At 39.6% G+C, this 19,867-nt stretch overlaps 1 protein-coding gene across 7 annotated transcripts in view; it reads right to left on the reverse strand.

Moving 5' to 3' along the window:
- Positions 1-19,867, reverse strand: part of BPTF (bromodomain PHD finger transcription factor) — an 80,776-nt gene that overhangs the window by 43,615 nt on the left and 17,294 nt on the right. For 6 of the 7 annotated variants that reach the window (XM_044449461.1, XM_044449458.1, XM_044449455.1 and 3 more), the window contains exons 3-10: positions 12,729-12,952; positions 7,325-7,534; positions 6,244-6,426; positions 5,561-5,731; positions 5,248-5,423; positions 3,310-3,665; positions 2,780-2,911; positions 2,366-2,495 (exon numbers count right to left, since the gene is read on the reverse strand). In XM_044449461.1, coding sequence (XP_044305396.1) covers positions 2,366-2,495; positions 2,780-2,911; positions 3,310-3,665; positions 5,248-5,423; positions 5,561-5,731; positions 6,244-6,426; positions 7,325-7,534; positions 12,729-12,952 — 1,582 coding nt within the window. The remainder of the gene's footprint in view (positions 1-2,365; positions 2,496-2,779; positions 2,912-3,309; positions 3,666-5,247; positions 5,424-5,560; positions 5,732-6,243; positions 6,427-7,324; positions 7,535-12,728; positions 12,953-19,867) is intronic. The other variant, XM_044449460.1, reaches the window with a different exon arrangement.

The raw sequence follows: 19,867 nt of genomic DNA on the forward strand, positions 1-19,867 counted from the left end.
GCAGGTGTTCAAGGATAGGCTGGACATGCACATGGCGGGCATGTCGTGAGTGGAGCCAGCTGGAGCCAGGGGTCAGACTAGATGGCCCGGGAGGCCCCTTCTGACTCGCTGTTTCTATGTTTCTGTGCATTTTACAGCTATACAGTATGAGTGGAATGTCTGGAAAGATTCTTCTTTTACTTCCCTCCGAAAACATTTCCGTATAATGAAGAAAACTGAGCAGGTTTTACCACACAGTAGAATAGATAGTTCAAGATTCTATACACCCTGGAAACACAGAGGTCCTTGTCAGGCCAGAAGGGGTGCATGAAGGTTATTTTTAACTTACAAACTTTAATATTCCAGCATGCCTGAGAATCTCCCACAAAATTAAACATGAAATAGCAGTGAAATGAAACTGCTGGGTAGCAGTGTGTGAAGAATGTACTTGAAGGTGGAAACCCATCAGACTCCGTTGGGCCCTGTGGCCCAGAGTCTGCGTTCCTGGCAAGTGAGCCCAGTATTTGTGGGGCACCCACTCACTCCTCAGGAACTGAGCTGCTATGTGCTGTACAAGCAGCACTCCTCCTTTGTGCCCACCACTTCCAGCAGAGCAAGCTGGGAAGAAGGCTGGCTGCCGGGAATGATGCTCCATGCACACTTGCAGTGCCCCCTTCTGCATCCTGCAGCTTCTCTTGACAGGGAAGGTTGCCAACTAGGGGTCTGTGAGTGTTCACGGGCTTACGCTTGGCTTGGCTTGGCGGACTGGGCCAAACTCAAGAGGAAGTCCACACATACTAGACTCTAGAGGGATGGTTTCTGAAAGGGTTCTTCCCAAACCTACTGTTAGGTAGTAGACAGATAGCACAGTGAAAGCCACCATTTAAATGCCTCCATCCAGCATTATAGACAATCTTCACTATTTTTATGCTACATATCTGTGAGTGTAAATAAACCTCAAGACACTGGCAGCTTTTATCACATGTAGTAACTTCCTGCATCAAAAAGCCTCACCTGAAAACATGTTTGTTTCCTAGCCCAGAGTATTTATTCCATCCAGCACACTAGCTACACCCATGCACATCACATGAGGCAGCAGACTGCATTTAAGTAAGTATGCTTCACTAATTCTGTACTCACAATTGAGGTGCAAATGGGGAGGTGGGGGTGGAGAGGGTCATTCTGTGCAGCATCTGACCCTACTTCTGTTGACACAAAGAAAGCCTGCTTGAGCCACCCCTGCTCCACCTCTCTGGAAGCTGAGGAACACTGAATTCAAGGCAAGCCATACAGAGGACACGCTGTCTCTCTGATGTTCTCTCTCAACCCTTCCAATACTAAGAAACCAGGCCAAGTTACAGCCTTACTTTACAGTCACCGTTTTCCCTAAGGAAAAACCAACTCAAAGAATCCTACATGGAGGTAATTCTGCACTGTTATTCACCAGACAAACAAACAGGTTGGTCTCACACGTACTCAACATAACCTTTAAAATCTCATTTGAAGAAGTGAGCAGCTCACTTGGCACTTCACTTGGAGTCAGAAGAGGACAAAGGGGTTACTTGCAAAGGAATCAAGTAATACTCCATAGCCCACAGGGTTTGTGTCTGTTCTTTCCTATCCTAGAACATGTAAACAGTTCTCAGATGTTGCAAATATAAGTCTAGTTCTCAATTATTCTTTGAAGCATTAGTAAGTCCATGAGCTAAGTAAAAGTTACCCTTTTAAAGATTCCAACCTGATTGCCTTTTTGAATTTTTCAGTTACCTATCTAGCTCAGTGATTATTAAAGTAAAAAGAAGAAAGTGCTTTGGGGGAACCAGTTGGGCTTGTATGGTTTTGTCAAGTCCAACTGGATTTGCAGAAATTCCATCTCTGCACAGAGTACACCAGGAAAGATGAACTGGGGTATATGTAAAGGACAATGACTTTAGAAAGGATAATCCAGAGGTTACCCTCAGACCTGTAGTAACGGCTGTAAACAAATGACAATTGATTTGGGACTTTTTTGATCAGGAAGAAGAAATTTATCTTCACTGATATGAAGTAACAGGGGACTATGATCTGCCTATCTTTCCCCTTACTGGTAGGACTGGGGTATATAAGCCCATCCTATCACATCCAACATGAAAGATATCTAGTAAAAAATTATTTTCCATCAGTTGAGCAAGATGACAATCCATCATGGAATGGTATCCAGTTACAGCAACAGTTCAAGACTTGGGTAAGATGGAAGTTCTTTGTTTTCCTTTACTCTATCAATGTAGTATTTAAGCTACATAATTTTTAAAATGGCAGCCATTAAAATACAATAAAGAAACAGCAGCAATCTGCAGAATAGATTTCATTTTCCTTAAAAAGGAAGATTGCTATGCAAAAACAGTACCTGATGTTTGATAGGAAATGTGTATTTCACCCATGTGGCTTGCTGCATGGTTTCTTCTTCCTCTTGCTTTCTCTCCTTCTTTTTCACTTTTTCCTTTTCTTCTCTTTCAATAGCTGTCATTCTACGTAACCTAATTGCAAGACACACATAACCAAGCAGGTTATTTCTTCTGGCCAGTGACTAGAGATATTCAAATAAGACCTTTTAAAGCACAAGGTTTTCCTAACATTTTCAAATTGCTGGGTTGAACCAAACATGGCAGTAACCTCCATGAAATGGCTGCAAACAAATACAATGCCAGTAAACCAGGACAGGAAATGTTCAGTGTGTCTGCCTGAGTTTTTGTAACAGTCAATGTTAAGATCCTCAGTATTTTCACATATTAGAAATTTTACACCCACTTAGGCATCTTACCTGGTATGTCCCAAGGACTCCCTCCAGATTGGCAGCATGACAACTGGTTTAATTGCACATTCCAATATAGCCAAAGCCAATGCAAATTCTCTAGGTTTGCTACACATCTGAACAGCCTTGATCCAATTAGACCTACATTTAGCAAAAATATAGCAAGATTTAAATGTGTTGAGCACAGTAAGTTATTCCACTGAGTGCAGAATACACAGAACCACCAGTGAGGAAAATAACTGCAATAGTACTAAAGGTGTACTAAATACCACATTTCTTCATAGTCCAGCACTTCCATGAAGCTCTTAAACAATATCCTAGGTCCATACCCTACTGCTACTCAGCCTGTATCTAAGCTTAATATATAAAACAGAAACAACTACATATTACATCCATGTTTACCTATGGTTCCCTTCCTCACACTTACTTTTCAGTTGTCTGCTCCTTGCGGAAGGAACCTGTCTTCCTATGCTGTAAAGGACCATGCACACAGATGGCACTATATAATAATAAAATCCTGAAACTCCAGGTGCTTTTACCTGTGTGAAGCCCAGTTGGGATGAAGAAATGAAGATGGGATGTTGTTCTCTAGCTGGATGATGGTTAGCCTCAAAGTGGATATTGTAAGAACCTTCGATCCATGCACTGATCCATTCCATTTGAACTCTCCAGCAGGACTGAGACAAAACTTGTGAGAGAGGTGTCGTCGCTTGTCATGGTCTTCCCGGTGCTGATGTTTGTTCAAAGCAAAAGAGTTTGTGGCATACTGATTGTGGTAGACACGGTACTTCCCTTCTTGACCTAGCTTGAAATAATTGTTGATGTTTCCTTTCATCACTATTTCTTTCTTGGTGTTTAATCGGGAGACTTCCCCTTGAGAATTAACCACAAGGACCTTATTGAAGTAAACATAAAACATATACATATTAAAACTTATATAATTTTCAGTATTTTAATGAAGAGCTGCAGTCCTGCTGACTGTATTGTAACATTAAAGAATTGTAACATTCAGAGTTACCAAGTAGATCTATAAAACAGTAAAGGAATGCATCCAACAAAGCAGAGTTTGCCTGCAGAAGAAATGCCATACTAAATGAATACGGCATCAAGAAGCCACATTTCTATTCCTTCTCACTACAGAAAAAGAGCCTTTTCATACACTTAATTCCAACTGCCAAAGCAACTTAAGTGAATTCACAATTATTGACAGCAGCCCTAATAGTTTTGCACTCTGAAGCAAAGACACTGAAACTGCATGTTTAACAAGCAAATTCCAGTGCAATTTTTGACAGTCTTGGGCTGCATTCTTATACCGACTTAACTAAGAACATAAGAAGAGCCTTAGTGGCTCACAGCAAAGTCCTATCTAGTCCTGAATTCTATTCAGAGGCCAACCAATGAGTAGGAGGGCATGGGTGTTCCCTGATACTGGAGGCAATACAGAACCACAGCCATTTAGCAGCTTTGGGAAGACTTATCCCAGGCGTTAGCTCCACTGAACACAACAGCCAGGTTCATACGAAAATCGAGGAAAAGCAACCCTGGCTTCTTTTCTCCACCCCCACACCTGCTGGTTTTGTGTCATGGGAGTGGCCTAATTACCCATCTGGCACATAGGTTACTATGTCATCTGAACGCAGCCATGCATTCCTGGGGTGGTTTGGGAGCCACCTACTGCACATCTCATCAGGTTCCAATGACACAGCAACCCACATGCCGTTAAGACTACTTAGGCAAAGCACACAGTATGCAACCAGTGCAAGCAGGGCAGGGAAAAGAAGCTACTATGACTTCCTTTCCCTGGCAATCATGCAAACCGAGCTGTCAGAGCTATCCCTCTGCCCTGCCTTCCAGGAAGATCAGGGTGCACAATTTCTAACTAAAAGTCTTGAAATACATGAGAAGAGTATTATAGAAAGCAATTACAAAGGAAACAGGGAAAGATAGATTATCAGTCACTAGAAAAATGTGGCTTAATGATATAAAGTTAATTCCAAATTTAACTAGCTCTCTTCCCTTTCAAAACAAGAAGAGCTGACTTCTCTTTCAACTTTTTGACTTATGGATCAATTGTGTGGAACGTTTGCCCTTGATGCCATATAGCTGGACTAATGAAGCTGCCTCCTCCCCCTTCCATATCAGATGGAAGTCACTCAACTTCCCCGCAGAACTTGAAACTGGTGGGTTTTAAGCAACTGGCTTATCTCTCGAGTCCAGTGGCCTTTGCAAGTCAGCCAAGAACTTCAGCACCTTCTCCACTTCAGAATCAGGATGTCAACAATCTTGCGATGGCTGCACTACAGGAGGAGACGGCCCAAACCTTAAAGCAGCCAATAACACACAGACTTCTGTGTACAACTCATATAGGACTGCACTGTAAGCCTTTGTCTTCCAGTAAAACCACTACCAACACTCTTCACTGGGCATCCCTAGGGCAAGGGCATTCTACAGTCATTGCTTTCAAAACCAACACAAACCTCTTTGCCTTCTTTAAACAACTTATTTGCTTCATGTGCTGCAGCAGCAACCTGCTGGCTTTTCAGCTGACTGAGTTTACTATCTGGATTCCGTAACCTGGTGACCATTCGTGTTGAACATGGGGTGCCTCTTCCAGTACTTGGAGATTCACTTCTTTCTCCATTAGATTTATCTCCTGTCAAAAAAAGCCCAGATTAAATAGGTGATATACAGGAAGGCAAATTAAAACAGATATTTGTAAAAACATAGGAATTATACAATTTTAAGACTACCAATCCAGCATACCCTAGTGATAGACTGCTTTATTTTTACCTAGCTCCTCTGAGCTCTGGGATCCTCCTTCAGTATTTTCCACTTCATCGGGAGTCTTCATAGATTCACTCAGCATAGAATTGATTTCATTGCTGCTGCCATTTTCCGCATCAGGCAAGAGGGTTTCAGAAGAACCAACATTCAGACTAGGAGTTGTCTTTGCTGTTTCGTCTATGAAAGACAAGTATTTTAGGTACTTAGCATTACCAAAAACAGTTGAAAATGAAAAATAAAAAACCTTAAGTCATAAGATTCTAAGTCAGGAGATATTCCTGAAAGAGCTGAAATTTAGAAGGAAGGAAGGAAGACAAAATGAAGGAATAAATGACACCATGGTCCTGGTGGAGGGATACATTCACTGTTCATATGCATATGTATCTTGCATTTTTTTTCTTTACAGTGTATTTATTTATTTAAAGTGTTTGAATGCTGCCCAACAGCACCTATTTATTTGTATTGTAGTAGTTTAAATAAAATAAATACAATATAAAATACTTAAAATATAAAAAAGAAGGTTCTAAAATGTCAAAATCAAAAGATAAATTCAGATGCAGTGAGGATGTTGCCCTGAAAACAGGCAGTATGAATAGCACATGGCTATTCATGAATGGCTTTAGTAGACGATCAATTACAAAACTATTATTGTCCTCTAAATTAGAGTATTTATACAGTGCCTTCCATACCTGAAACTTCTCTGAGGACCTCTAATGCAGAATTCTTCTCCCCCTCATTATCGTCAAGGATTTCTGACTCACACCCCATTGAATTCTTTTCTTCAGAAATAAGAGCCTCTCCCGAAGGATTGGTGAAGCTACCTTCAACAGGTGATGTCACAGAATCACTTTTATCCCCAGCATCGACTGACTCTACAGTAAAATGCATAATAAACCTTTATAGACATTTTAAGCTTACAAAGATGGCTAATTGTAGCCAGTGCAAAATTAAGTTTGTGAAAAATGCATGTACTAGATCCATTCTGTAGCATGGAAATACAGATGATTCTATGGTGACGAAACGTCTGTGTAAATCAGAAAAAACTGACAAATCAAAAATAAACCATTAAATATTTAAAAGTTCTCTAAGAGTGAACATTATTGTAACAGATATAAAATAGACCCCCTACCTGTGAGGGACAGGTTCCAAGCCTCCCAGCAGATGCATGAAATCATGTATACTACCAGTGAAATCATTATATACAATTGAATCTCAACTTTCACAGGTTAACTTTTTTGATTTGATTTATTTGATGTCTATTTATTGTTTATACAGGATCACTGTTTTAATCACTAGATGTTTTAAATTGTGTTTGAATTGCTGCAAGCCGTCCTGAGATATTTATATAAAGGATGGCATACAAAAGCTTTTAATAATAAATACATAAACAAACAAACAAACTTTGGTGGATTTGATCATTTGCAAGTTTGCCATCAGGAATTAAATGAGTTTTTTTAAAGAATGTGGCGTACTGGCCACAGACGGGCACATGGCGGTGGGCAGTGCTGTGTCTCTCCATAGATAGCCATGTGGGGAACTCTTCCCTTTCCAGCTGTCACCGCAGTCAGCCTGGAACAGTGCACCACCCCATAGCAAGCGTGGGGCAGGCACAGGACTGGGTGTGCAGCTGCACGTGACGTTCACAATGCAGAAAAGCTCACTGGAGGGGGCTGCGCTCCAGAGCACTGGGTCTGGTATTAAAACCACAGTAACTGGAATAGTGAATATGGGTTTTTTACTGTATTAACTGCGCAAGAGCATCTTGTTTACCTTCCTTTCTTCCTTTTTCAGAACTTTCGTCTGGTGGCATTTCTTTGCTTACATCCAGCTGCTGATTTGAAAGTTCTTCTTTGTCATTATCAGTCCCTGCACTGTCTTTATTTTCAACACCAGTTTTTTCCTTTTCCGTATCATCATCTATTGAACTTTTATCTTCCAAAGTTTCCCCCTTTCTGGCTCTAATTAATTCAAGAATTTCTTCTAAAGTAAAAGAAAAAAGAGATACAAGACACCGAGGTCAGATTTTTAAAATGTAATACAGCCTTGAAGGACCATGTGGCAATCACTCTGGCTGCAGCAGAGCTTTCCCCCCTCTCCGCTTCTGGAAGCATCCCTGTGCACCACCGTCAGATCCATGTAAAATGAATTTGGCACAGGGGCCAGACTACAGGAGAGATTCTTGTACTCTTTGCACATGCAACTTCCAGTGCGTGTCTCCAGGCTAGATGTAGTCAGTACTGTGGTTCTCCACAAGGAAACACATACTAGCTAAGGCTGGACTCTGGGCTCTAGCACAGTGAAGAGAGATGATTAGCAGAATTTACAGGACAACTGATCCCACCTAATCTGACCATCAAACATAGAAGTATTCTTAGCATTCTTTCATAAAACAATGTCACTCGGTATTATGAGGAACCAAGCAAATTTACAAGTGGACAAATGCCACACAGCAACTTTATTTCAAAAGTGCATTTTCGCAAACTACATCTCGTGAACTAAAGTCCAAAGATGGACTGAAAAGGAACTGTATTGTGTTTACAGGAGAAGAGCTAAAGCATACCATCTCTAATACTGCCTGTGGATAAAGCCATGCTCTACTGTCTGTAAATACACTTTTGATATATAACGTAAGTTGGGACATATTCAAGTACTGGGCATGGTAGAAAGAATAGCATGACAAAATATCATTTTCAGCATTTTTATTCTTCCTATTTAGAAAAGAAATCAAAGATTACTGTTGAAAATAGTATACTACACCAGCTAAGACCTAAGCTCCCATTGGTAATCAAACGAATGATCTTTTCAGAATGAATTTGCTAAGACTGACTCATTAGACATAAAAAGTAAGGATAATGAGAATATAAGTTCATTCTTGAGTATCAGGATAAAGAGAATGGCATCTTCAAGGATAACAATGAGCATAAATTTGTCAACAAGTGGTAAAGGAAGAAAAGAATGACTTGAAAATAGTGTATAGCAAAACCTGTCACAATGCAAATCAAGACAGTTTGAGGAACTGAACACATGCCTGGCTTCAATACAAACAGAAACATGGTCAGGTGATTTAAAATTTCGTAGCCCATGAAAAACTGCTCACCTGGGGATATCAAACAAAGACCTTATGAGGCCATGTCTGGGATGAGGCCAAAACAGGTGTGAGAGTGATACCTTACCTTTTGGCAAGACTGATGTGGAAAATGATCTAGAAAGAGTGGTAAGAGAGGAGAGGAACATAGTAAAATAGAATATGACACACGTGAAAAAATACCAGAGGAGGAGGAATGGAAATTGTACCCATGATCATGACCGAAGCAAAATGCTGTGTGTTAAAGGAATGTGGAAATGCCTATTAACACCTTAGACTGCAACAAGTCAAGCTTGCTATTTTTAGCAAACTGGGCACAAAAGGGTACGGCTACATAGTCATGTGCAGTCTCTATATTAAAAAGAGGAACATTACGCAAATTGTACTTCTTGAAAAGGCAGACAAATAATGTCAGAATGTACATGCCCTTGGCCAGACTTCAGTGATGCAGTAAAGCTTTCTGTACTGGCTAATAGTTGGGTTAGAAGGGATGTGGTCACGTCTACTGAAGATGGACAGTACTAACAACCAAGTATCACAGAAAAGTGAAGGGGTTTTTTTTTTTTTGGCTTGGTACCAGTTATGAACTGGTTCTCAAAAGTATGTTAAAACTGGAATTGCAGCTTTGGGGGAAATAGCAAAGCTATAGCTATCCCCTCGTCGTCGTCCTCCTCCTCCTCCTCTTCTTGGAGTTATCAGCTATGCTTTTCAACTCAAAGAGCACAAGATAACACTTAAAATTTCACAGCACTATTTTAATACATTGTGGCAACTCACCATGAAGAAGTTGAAGATAGCATTAAAAGAAAATGCATTTTAGTGTTTAGTAACTTAAGTGTAAAAGTTGAATTACACAATGTCATTTTTCATGTTTCTTAAGTGATTTTCCTTTCAGAACTGTACCAAATCCAATTGGTGGCCTAGCATCATAATCTGGACTGCTCCCCCGGCTGTCTCGGGAACGCAGGTTTTCCTGCTAGCTGTAGTCCATTCTTGCCTGATGGGGTTCCTATTCTGCTGTGTGATGCTTTGCTGCCTCACTTCAGCAGTACATGCCTTCCTGTTTAATAGAGTGCATTTCAGCTCCTACATTTTGCTTGACCCTCACTAGCTCTGGTTTCTTGCCTAGCTGGATCACTGTGCCCTGCTACCTAGCCTCAGCAATGCAGGTCTTCCTGATAGTTGTGTTCAGTTCCGGGATTTTGCCTGACCCTTGCCTTGCCATATGCTGCTTCGCCAAATTGATGAGTCCTGCTGTCTTGCCCGCCGTGCCACACCTTCACTGCTCCTGAATCCTGTCCAGTTGTCCTGCCTCAGGTACCAATTACCCTGGTCCCCGGTTCTTCAGTCCAGTTATCCTGAATCCCATCCAGTTATCCTGCCTCTGGTACCACTCACTACTCTTGTTTTCTTCTTGGTTCTTGGCCTTTGGCTTGTGACTGCATCCTTGTGTTGCCCTGCGATGTACTCCTGGTTTCAAACACCTGCCTGTTCCTTGACTACAACCCTGCCTCTGCCTTCAGTATTGGACTCTGGACTATGTTCAGACTCTTGCCTCAAATTCTGTTCCCTTGGTCCCAGTGCATCAGTCTTGAGCCTGTCCCCTGCACCGCAGACCCTGACACCTAGAAGGTGTGAGTCACATGTAAAGCAAGCAGTACTGCATCCTGGATTGCATCTAATTTCCCCTCACAGCATGTAACCCCTTGAGTGCCCTCAAAAACTGCTTCAGAGAGTTGTGTGACCATACAGATCAGATTTGCAGAGTAAAGAAGAAAGTGCACAGTGAAGAGGAAAGCAAAGTCCTGTTGTATACGTGGAAGTCTTCTCACACAACATGGGATTTCACATTTTCTGAAGACATGCTTTCTTAAGTAAATCTTAAAATGAAACTGTTTGTAACTACTCATTAAATTGCTGCACATATTACTTTGATCAATAATATCTTTATGAGCTTAAGGAAAAATATTTAAAATTGACTGCTATTTCATTCCAAAAGCTCAAGACTTGTTTTTTACAAAATAAAACCTGAAAAAACTAATTTGTTTTACAGTATTAGATGCTATGTTCAAGAGTGGAAATTACAAAAGCTATAGCCTTGGATTAAAAATATGCACATGTAGAAAAAAAACTTCTGCCTGTGTGGGTGGAGATGCACATTTTCCTGCTATTTCCATCTGCTGCACCCCAGTGAGCCACTAGGGAAATCTCCCCACTCAATGGGAGTGTAAATTGCAAACAAATGTGAAAAATCAGCAACTCCCTAAGCCAGGGGTCTCAAACTCAACTTACTTGGGGGCCGCTGGAAGTAGAGTCTGGGTGAGGCTGGGTCGTATCAAGTATTCCACCACCGCGGTGGTGGTGGGCTGCTCATCCGGAGGCCGGCCCGGGCGCCGCTGGTGCTTTGAAGGCCGCAGGTCCGCTTCCCCGTGCCCTGCCCGTCCCAGCAATTGGCCCGTGGGCCGTGAGTTTGAGACCCTTGCCCTAAGCACACACAGTGAACAGACGTGCCTTGGACCTCTGGATCTAACCAATATTGTTTTGCCTTTTATTTCCTTTTCTCTTCTGAAATGGAAGCAATTCTGACTTGTAACAAATATATACATATTCACTGAATGTGTGAAATCCTTGAGATATATTCAAATTGTTGGCATGGGCAACGTGCAGTCTCAAGTTATGCCAATGTATAAAATTTCCTGCTTATGCTACCATATCCAATGCCTCCTGCAGGTTATTCATTCTGATGCAAAAATGTACATATTGAACACAGATTGCATAAAATGTTGTCAAGAAATGAACACTCCTAGATCATGCATACTGACTGAAGGTGCACAATTCATTATTCTTAACACTAAAATGTGCATATTCACCATGATATTCAATATTTATACATATTCTCTAAGGAATTCGTTCATGGGTTGCATTTAGATCACCAAATCCTGGCTTAATGAAACAGGATGTACAAGAGTTCTATATAACCACACACAGTACACTGCTGCTGTTCTGCTCCTCTCTTCACTTGAGTTGGGAAAGAAGCCAAGAAAGCATTGTTAGCCACAGTTTCATATTATTCTAGTATTTATACTTCTCCCTCTTACAAGGAGCCTGATGCAACTTTTAAGTATCACCTCCTCTCCATTTTATCCTCACAACAACAACCCAGTGTGCTAGGCTGGGCTAAGAGCCTGTGACTGACCCAAGAGCATCCAGTGAGCCTTGGCGCTGAGCAGGGCCTACAACCCAGATCTCGAGAGTTCCAGTCCAACACTAACCATTACACCATGTTGTCTTATATCCAGTCAGTGAAACTATGGTTAACAGCTTCCAAAATATGAAGTTTGAAGCTGACTTCTGAATTATGGCTCAATTAGAAGCCATTAATCATAGTTCCTGATTTCTCCATAACAAGAAGCTATAATCAACTGGGTTTTCTTGCATGCACAAAGAGTAGAGCAAAGTGGTAGCAAAAGAGCTACCTGCCTCACTGAAACACAACTTTTAGCATGAGCAGATTTTTGCACTATGTACTAAACAGAGTAGTAAGTAACTCCATCCTTGGTTACTTCATTTGCTTGATTTTCACTTCAAACGTCCTGAAACCCAAGTCTACAATTATGTTTGAATTAGTTTTGAATTTAGTATGCCACCGACCATGAGCTGCTACTGCAGTTGATATAGCAGAGTGCAACACAGCACTCTTTTATTATCTGAAGACTGATTACATAGCATTTGAATCCCACTGCAATTGTGGACCATTAAAAGATGATTAAAGTGAATATGGCATGTCTAGTTTTTACTGTATGTGAAGAAGTTTGTACAGTAGTTAACACTTTCCTTGGAACAGCAGCAAGGGCGGCAATGGAGTGCTAGCCTGCTGTCCCTCAAATAATCTAATAGGCTCAAATGTACCTAAAGCATGTATACATTCTAGCAGCATTCAAAACTGCTCTCAGAGAACAATCATTTCACAGTACAGCCCAACAGAACTTGACCTTCCTAACATAAGTCAATGAAACAGACCTTCAAAATATGCTTTCTAGCGCATTGTACTGCAGAAGCAATTCAGGACTAGTTAAACTAGATTCTTACCATTTGCTGCACCAAGAAAAGCTTTGTTGCTACCACGTGCTTTATTAGTAAGGTCTTCTGTTATATCCATATGCCGATGAATTTCTTCACGCATTTCTTCTAGAGTTTTGCAGAGATCAGCTTCCCAGTAATCTTTGTCAAGGCATTCAATTAATTCTGCCAGCTGGACTTTTGTGCTATAGTACCAAATTTTCTTATCTTTCTCGCACTCTGAATCTTCTTCTCTGCAACAGTATTAAAATAATTGTTTATGAGAGAAGATGAGAATAAAATATATACAGCAATAGTATGGGGGGATAGGAAGAAACAAAATCCAAATCCAAGGTTCCAAGACCATTGTACGTTGCTTTATATTCAGCCCACACCAGTTATTACCTAGCTTGTAAAAAGGTTATTATGAACGGTTGATAAAAATTGCTTTCAAATGTGATTTACATAACAATGACCTGCTACCTTTGTTATTACAACATGGAAACCCTTTCCCACACTTAAATTGTGGTTTCTCAAACTATACCGTATATTCTAAAATAATATTACTACATTCTTATACAAAAAAGATTGTTGGTGAAGCACGTTCCACAAACATTAGAGTGGAATTATTATTTTAGGACGGATGGATAACACACAGCACTAGGATGTGATGTGATGTTCTGCTGTCTCTCACTTATGTGTGTCTCAGGCAGGCATATCTACAAATGTTCTCTAGAAAATTAATTTGTTCTCAGTAAAGACACCTCTAAAACAAACTACCCAGGTCTAATTATTGATGGATGAAACTATATTTCAACTCTGGTAAATCTGTCAATAATGCAGAGTATATGCAAAGTCACATATTGCTAAAAGACACTAGATTCATTGAACTAAAACAGCTGTTAAGAGGCAAGAAACTGTAAATGTTCAGTATGACATCAGGAATCTATGATCCTGTCTCTTAACATGCAGGAGATACCAGTTTAAATCCTGAGCTTAAAATATTTAGCAGCAAGTTGGAATGGGAAAAATGTTTGTCTGAAACCGTGGAAAGCCACTGCTAGTCAGAATAAATGAGGGACAGGTAATGTGGAGACCTCAGACACCACTGTGGACCTGGTCACCATTCTTAGTGCCTGCCACAGTGCTCTACCTCTGCCATTCATATTACAATATATTAACAAATTTTCTCACTGGCAATGGAAAAATGAAGGACTTTGGCTACTGCCATCTTCATTTCTATGAATGCTTCTGCACTCTGTGATGGAATTGAACACATTCTTTGGAAATGAAGATAGTGAGTGCCTGCAGACTGATGCTTTCCTCTGAAGCATAACCTGCAACCAAGAAAAAGAAAGGGGGAATATTCAAAAAGTGTGGGTTTCAAAAGTTTGTTTAGTGTGTTGTGGTTCAAAAATTGCAAGTCCATTTATCATGCTAGTTAAAAGAAGGATATTTCATTGCTCTTATTGTTCCCAAAGGAGAGATGCTCCAAGATGCATTTAAGTATAAATAATAGAGAGATTATTTTTACCAGCACTGTGGACATACGCCCTTTTTACTTCTTGGCTGCTCTGGTGCTATTTTCCCATTGTACCTCTTACCTGTAACTAACTTTTTGTAAATAGCTACTGCTTCTCTGGTACCCATTTTGCACATGTGCCCCTGATAGTTTCTCAAAATGTGTTTTTACCCAAACAAATTTTGAATACATTAGTAAAATAGCTAACTGAAAATGTTTGTGCCCTGTAGCTTTTGGGCCGAATTTTAAAAGTTGTTTCATCATCAAAGAATTTAAAGTGAGTCAGTTGCTCTGAAGTTGATTCCTGAAGCTGAGTGCATAAAGTGTTCAAATAAAAGATCTGAATAATCTGTTTCACTCTGGTACAAAACCAACCTAGTATGCAGAGCTTCCAGTGTGCAGGGCTTGACCGTGAAGCCCCACTGCTAAAATCCCCACTGTTATCTCCTGTATGTAACAGGAGATAATAGTTCAGATCGCTGTCCTTCTCAGCAAAACGAATGACAAAATGGGTGGGTCAGTGATGACAGTAAGTGCAGCCACACCTGCTGAATTCAGTCTCCACCTAAAACATGTTTGACACGTCCGCTTTAGTTGCTATTGTGGTTACCCATGAATGAAGCTTGAGCTTGGTTTAATTTATCAATTGAGAAGTCAGGCAAACTTTCCTCTCATTCTAAGTCATTCTGCATTATACAAGCTTATACAGCAAAGGCCAAATCGGTTCTAATTTTGTTGATTTTATATTTAGTACCATTCAACTGGCATGAGGAGCAGCTTCATAGGTTTCCAAAGGTTTTTAACTGCTGCTTTGATAAAACAATGTGTTTCCAAATTCTCATTCTCTTTTTCAAACACAAACACACACACCCCTAATCTCTTACTGATCCATGCTTTAAAAATGCCCCAAAACAGTATTTTGGGATGAAGCGATCGGAAAGTTAAATCCAACAAGTTCTCTGATTTCATCTTAAGAGAGTCTTAAGCAGCTTGTGACTAACTTAACAGTGACTGCACTAATGCTGAATTTGATACAACTGCGGGGCCAATCATACACTATTTCTTTGCAGTGATGTACCAGATAGAAGAAAATGATCTCAACTGCTTGCATCCAGAGTTTCTGTAGGTGGAACTATACTCACAGGATGCTCCTACTGGAAGAAAGGAGACAGCAATTTTGAAAAAGTCCTTCTTCCTACTTGCAGCATCCTGGGTCCCAATTAATATTCTGAAGGTTTGAAGGCAACAACATTCTCCCAGTGTTTTGTAGACATTTTGCCATTTTATAAGGTCATTAGAAACAATGAATGCATGTCAAATTAGGCAAGCTTGGCAGTTTCAAAGCTGTAGATGAGTAGTTAATCATTGTTCTTTGCATTACTAAAATTTATCAGTCTGTGCCTTTGCTTTTCCTTCTTAAGAATAAATAATGTAAAGAAAATGCACACTAATGTTCAATTTTTGTAAGCGTTTAAAACACTAAGTATTAGTTGTTCACATTGGGACTGCTTTCATTCCCCCCTCCCAATATTTCAGTTCAAATACCTGTGGTGTACTGGGACAAAAATTAACACAGAGTATTTATTTATATAAGTAAAATATAGATGGCATATTTGATTGCACTAGGGTGTCAGAAAATTTTCATAGGCAAACTGAAAAGCTTGATGCAATTTACTCTATGAAAACTTGCATATGAAAAATTCCCCAGTCAAATTTTTCAAGAAAATCCTCCAGTTAATGGATCTTCCAGAAACCTTATAGGAGATGAAATAAGCACTGCAGGAGAATTCAGCCAAAAATTGCCTTCCTTCTTTAATCCTGCATGAAGAACTTTGGATCTAATCCAATACAAGCAACTGTAACATACAAAAGGAGAGCACATTCCTTGACTATTGGATATAGTAATCACCATATGACAATCAAACAATGGTGTGGGGTGGAAAATGTTCCCCTGCTATATTTTCCCACAGGAAAATACAAATACCTAAACATTTATTTTCATTAAATGATGAAGAGAGCAATCTTTGGGACAGCATCCTTGGGACCATAAGACTGTTTAGAAGAATCCTTCCAAGCTCAAAGGCAGGACTAAGAGATCTGCCTCCCAGCCTTGTTTCAACAGAGTTCAGAGTTTCCAAGCAACATGGGCTCAATCAACAGATTTGTGCCCTAAGAAACCTAATAAATGGAGAAAAAATCCAAATGGGCAATTTCAAATTTGCCAATAACTATAATTTCTATAGATATTAACAAACCTGAAGCCTTTAGGAAAGGAACTGAAACACCAGAAACAAATGCATGAAGTTAAACAGAAAAGACACAATACACTGAGGAAGAAGAGGGTAGAATACATACTTTAAAAATATAGTACCAAGAAAGGCAAACAAATGAGAAATGCATGTAATGTGTACCACGGCGATAATGGTGTTGTTGTTGTTTTTTTCTAACACTATCCATGGAAACATTTCTACACCATGCATGTCTGCATTTATCCATAACTGTCTGCTACAAACAACCATGTTAGATGGGCTACACATAGGATATGAATTGCTGTAAGTTGTTCTTCTAAAGCAAGCTTTGACAAGCCCTAGTGATCCACTGTCCACGGGGAAATTAAAATTTCTTTAACTGAAAACTAAAATATTACACCCCCTTTAATTTTAGCTCCAGACTGGGTTTGCACCAGAATTTTACATCCTGTATATGCCCTCTATTGCTAACATTTGTCAAGTAACAAACTAAAGGAAATCTGAAATTGAAACTATTGTTTGTTTCCCTTTCCTCAGAGATGTGCCTCATTTCTGCTCTTAAACTCAGGAAGTTAGAAACATTTGCATAAGATATGTTCGTTGTCTATGCTTTTAACTATGTTGAGCTAAATCATAGTGCCAAAAAAGAAGGGCTTTGCTAGAATGAAACAATGAAGAAAGAAAGATTGTACATGTAAATACTGAGAGCAGGAGTATGTTGAACATGCAGCAAGACGGAAAGATGCATTCAACAACATGTGGAAACTGTCCTGCAAAAAATGTAAGATATATACCAGAAACTACTAGAAAGAAATGGCAAAACTCATTAAAGTTTTGGATTTTTTTCTGAAAATTTGCCAGTTCTATTTTTCTGGAAAATTCACATTAATGGTCTACGAATCATCTGGACAGTGAATTGACCAAACAGATGAGAAAGTCATTTTGCACTTTGAGAAATACACTCCTTGAGCGTAAAGGAAGTTAATAATTGTGCACTGGCCATTACAAAATGCAAACATATTTTCTTCCAAGTCTAAGTCCCACTTTTCAAATATTAACAAAACACTTGTCACAATGGTAGGTAGTGTATGTGAAAAGAACCTTGAGGTGTACAAGAGATTAAAATGCATCTGGGGGCTTTGGATACATACACAGTATGCACACACACCACCAGACCTCTAAAAGAATGACTGATAAGCTAAATCACATCCTCATGACCAGATAGTTCACTGAGTTAAAAGTAAAGCACTGCATTTGTGGGCTAATTAATATCCACCTGCTTCTAAGTTCCAAATAAAGTGGTTTGTTTGTTTGTTTCTATTATCATTTATATACTGTCTCACTTTCTAAAATTCTATCCCAGAGTACTATTAGAGGAGGAAGTATCCCATTTTTTTGTGACCATGGTATCTGGTCTGAGGCTAGTCCCTCCATTTAATTCGTACCAGTAACTGTAAACTGAGCAGACCAGGCTCTTCATTTGATACTCCTGCCCAAAGCTTCACTTGTTAGTATACCAGATTGTGCTGGATGGCAGGGTGGCTTTTATATACACACAACTATATAGACTTGCCATCCCTGCCTCAGCATCCATATAATGATCCCTGGCTCATCCAAAGTTCAAAATTTTAAAAACTGCCCACTATCTTCATTTTCCTAAAAATCTTTTGAGGATTTTTATGAAAAGTGGATGCCAGATAGAAAGAGAGTAGCACTTTATTTTGCAGTGCAGTGAGCCTCCTGGTAAAAATGCAAGACAGAAGGAGGCTGCTGCTATCTTAGCAGGGTAGGGGAAATAGGGTGGCATGAAGCTTAGGAACCATCCAGGGAAGAGAGGAAAACGTAGCAATGCTAGTGAAAGGACGTGCAGGCCAGAATATGTGGGAAGGGAGAAAGAATAAGGAAAAGAAAAGAAACCACTCACAAGTAAAGCAACACCTCTGGACGGACACACTTTTATTTTTCCATGGTGTAGGGTTAAAAGTAGGATTGAGAGAATTTAAGACAGACTTTTTGAATTTCCATGAATTTTACACAAGATCCTCACTAAATCACTATCCAGTTTATATGTGCTTATGGAGATCACAATTTATAGCATTCCAAAACATAGCTGTGGAACTTGCCAGCACTGCCATGGCCCAAGCCTTGGATCTAAGGCATTGGTCCTTATGGAGTCTCAAAATGTGTACCTAGGATATCCCTCAAACCAGATATATTTTGTGCTTCAACTGTGGATATGTTAGCATCCCTTGCAAAAATCATATGGATCCATGCCTCAGATCCATACATTTTTATTGTAGCAGTATTTGCAAACACTGGAATTGTGAGTTCTATTACGGCAATTATAGATAAGAATATAAGCTTTAACTTGATTGGGAGGTAGTATAAAAATAATGAACATTCTTGATTATTTATTTTATTTATAAAATCTGACTGATTTTCTGGGCATGTTTTGATTGACCATGTCATCTACAGCAACTTGGTTGATTGTGATGCCCACAGCATTGCCTTAAAATTTCAAAAGTGACCATGAGCCCAAAAAGATGATATAAACTAATACTGAATCATATCCAAGTTCTGTCAGTGAATGCATACTATGACAGCCATGCTCATAGTTAATAACTCCCCCAAAAACATAATTCATCTTCTGTTTCTGCCATGCTATTCTGCTGTCTCTGCCATGCTGTTAACTCCCTCAATAACATAATTTGTTTTCTGTGTCTCCCCCTACCAGCACATTAGGACTCCCTACAGTACAAATGAGTGCAAAGATCCAGTTCTCTAAAATTACTGTCTACACTTTTTATTCTTTTGTAAATTGCCTCAAGATTTGTTTAAAAGGAGAATCAGTATATAAATATTGCTAATAAATAATTCAACAGCATAATACAATAGACTAACAACCAATCAGTGACGAGCCCTATCAAACACCAGGCTATTCTCTTATGCTGTGGTCTGATATCACACTAAATCAACCTTGCAAATAAGTAAAAACATGTTTAACTTGCTATCTCTGAAATGCCACTATATGTGACCCTGAAAAAATTCCTCCTTTTAAAAATTAAAAAATTTGCCTTATTTCCTGGAGGAAAGTCTTCCTTGTCATAGGCGAGTTGCTATTTACAAGCCTAACCTGGAAGAAGACTGTGTGTTCCTACAAGGAAAAAGAAATTATACTAGAAGCAAACAGGTATCCACAGAACCTATCAAGATGTGAAGGCTTTATTCAGAGTGCCATTTTGGTAACCACTATATTAACAGTAACACATGTCTACATATCAATGCAGGATTTCACAGAACTAGGTAGCACTAAAAAGAAGCTTCACCTCAAATTACAAGGCCCTTTCTAAATAAAGATTAGCATATAATCTGCATATACACTGAGACCCTTCATGCTT

Source organism: Varanus komodoensis, unplaced genomic scaffold (assembly GCF_004798865.1).
Source record: "Varanus komodoensis strain SLA01 unplaced genomic scaffold, ASM479886v1 scaffold59_1, whole genome shotgun sequence".
Lineage (NCBI taxonomy): Eukaryota > Metazoa > Chordata > Lepidosauria > Squamata > Varanidae > Varanus > Varanus komodoensis.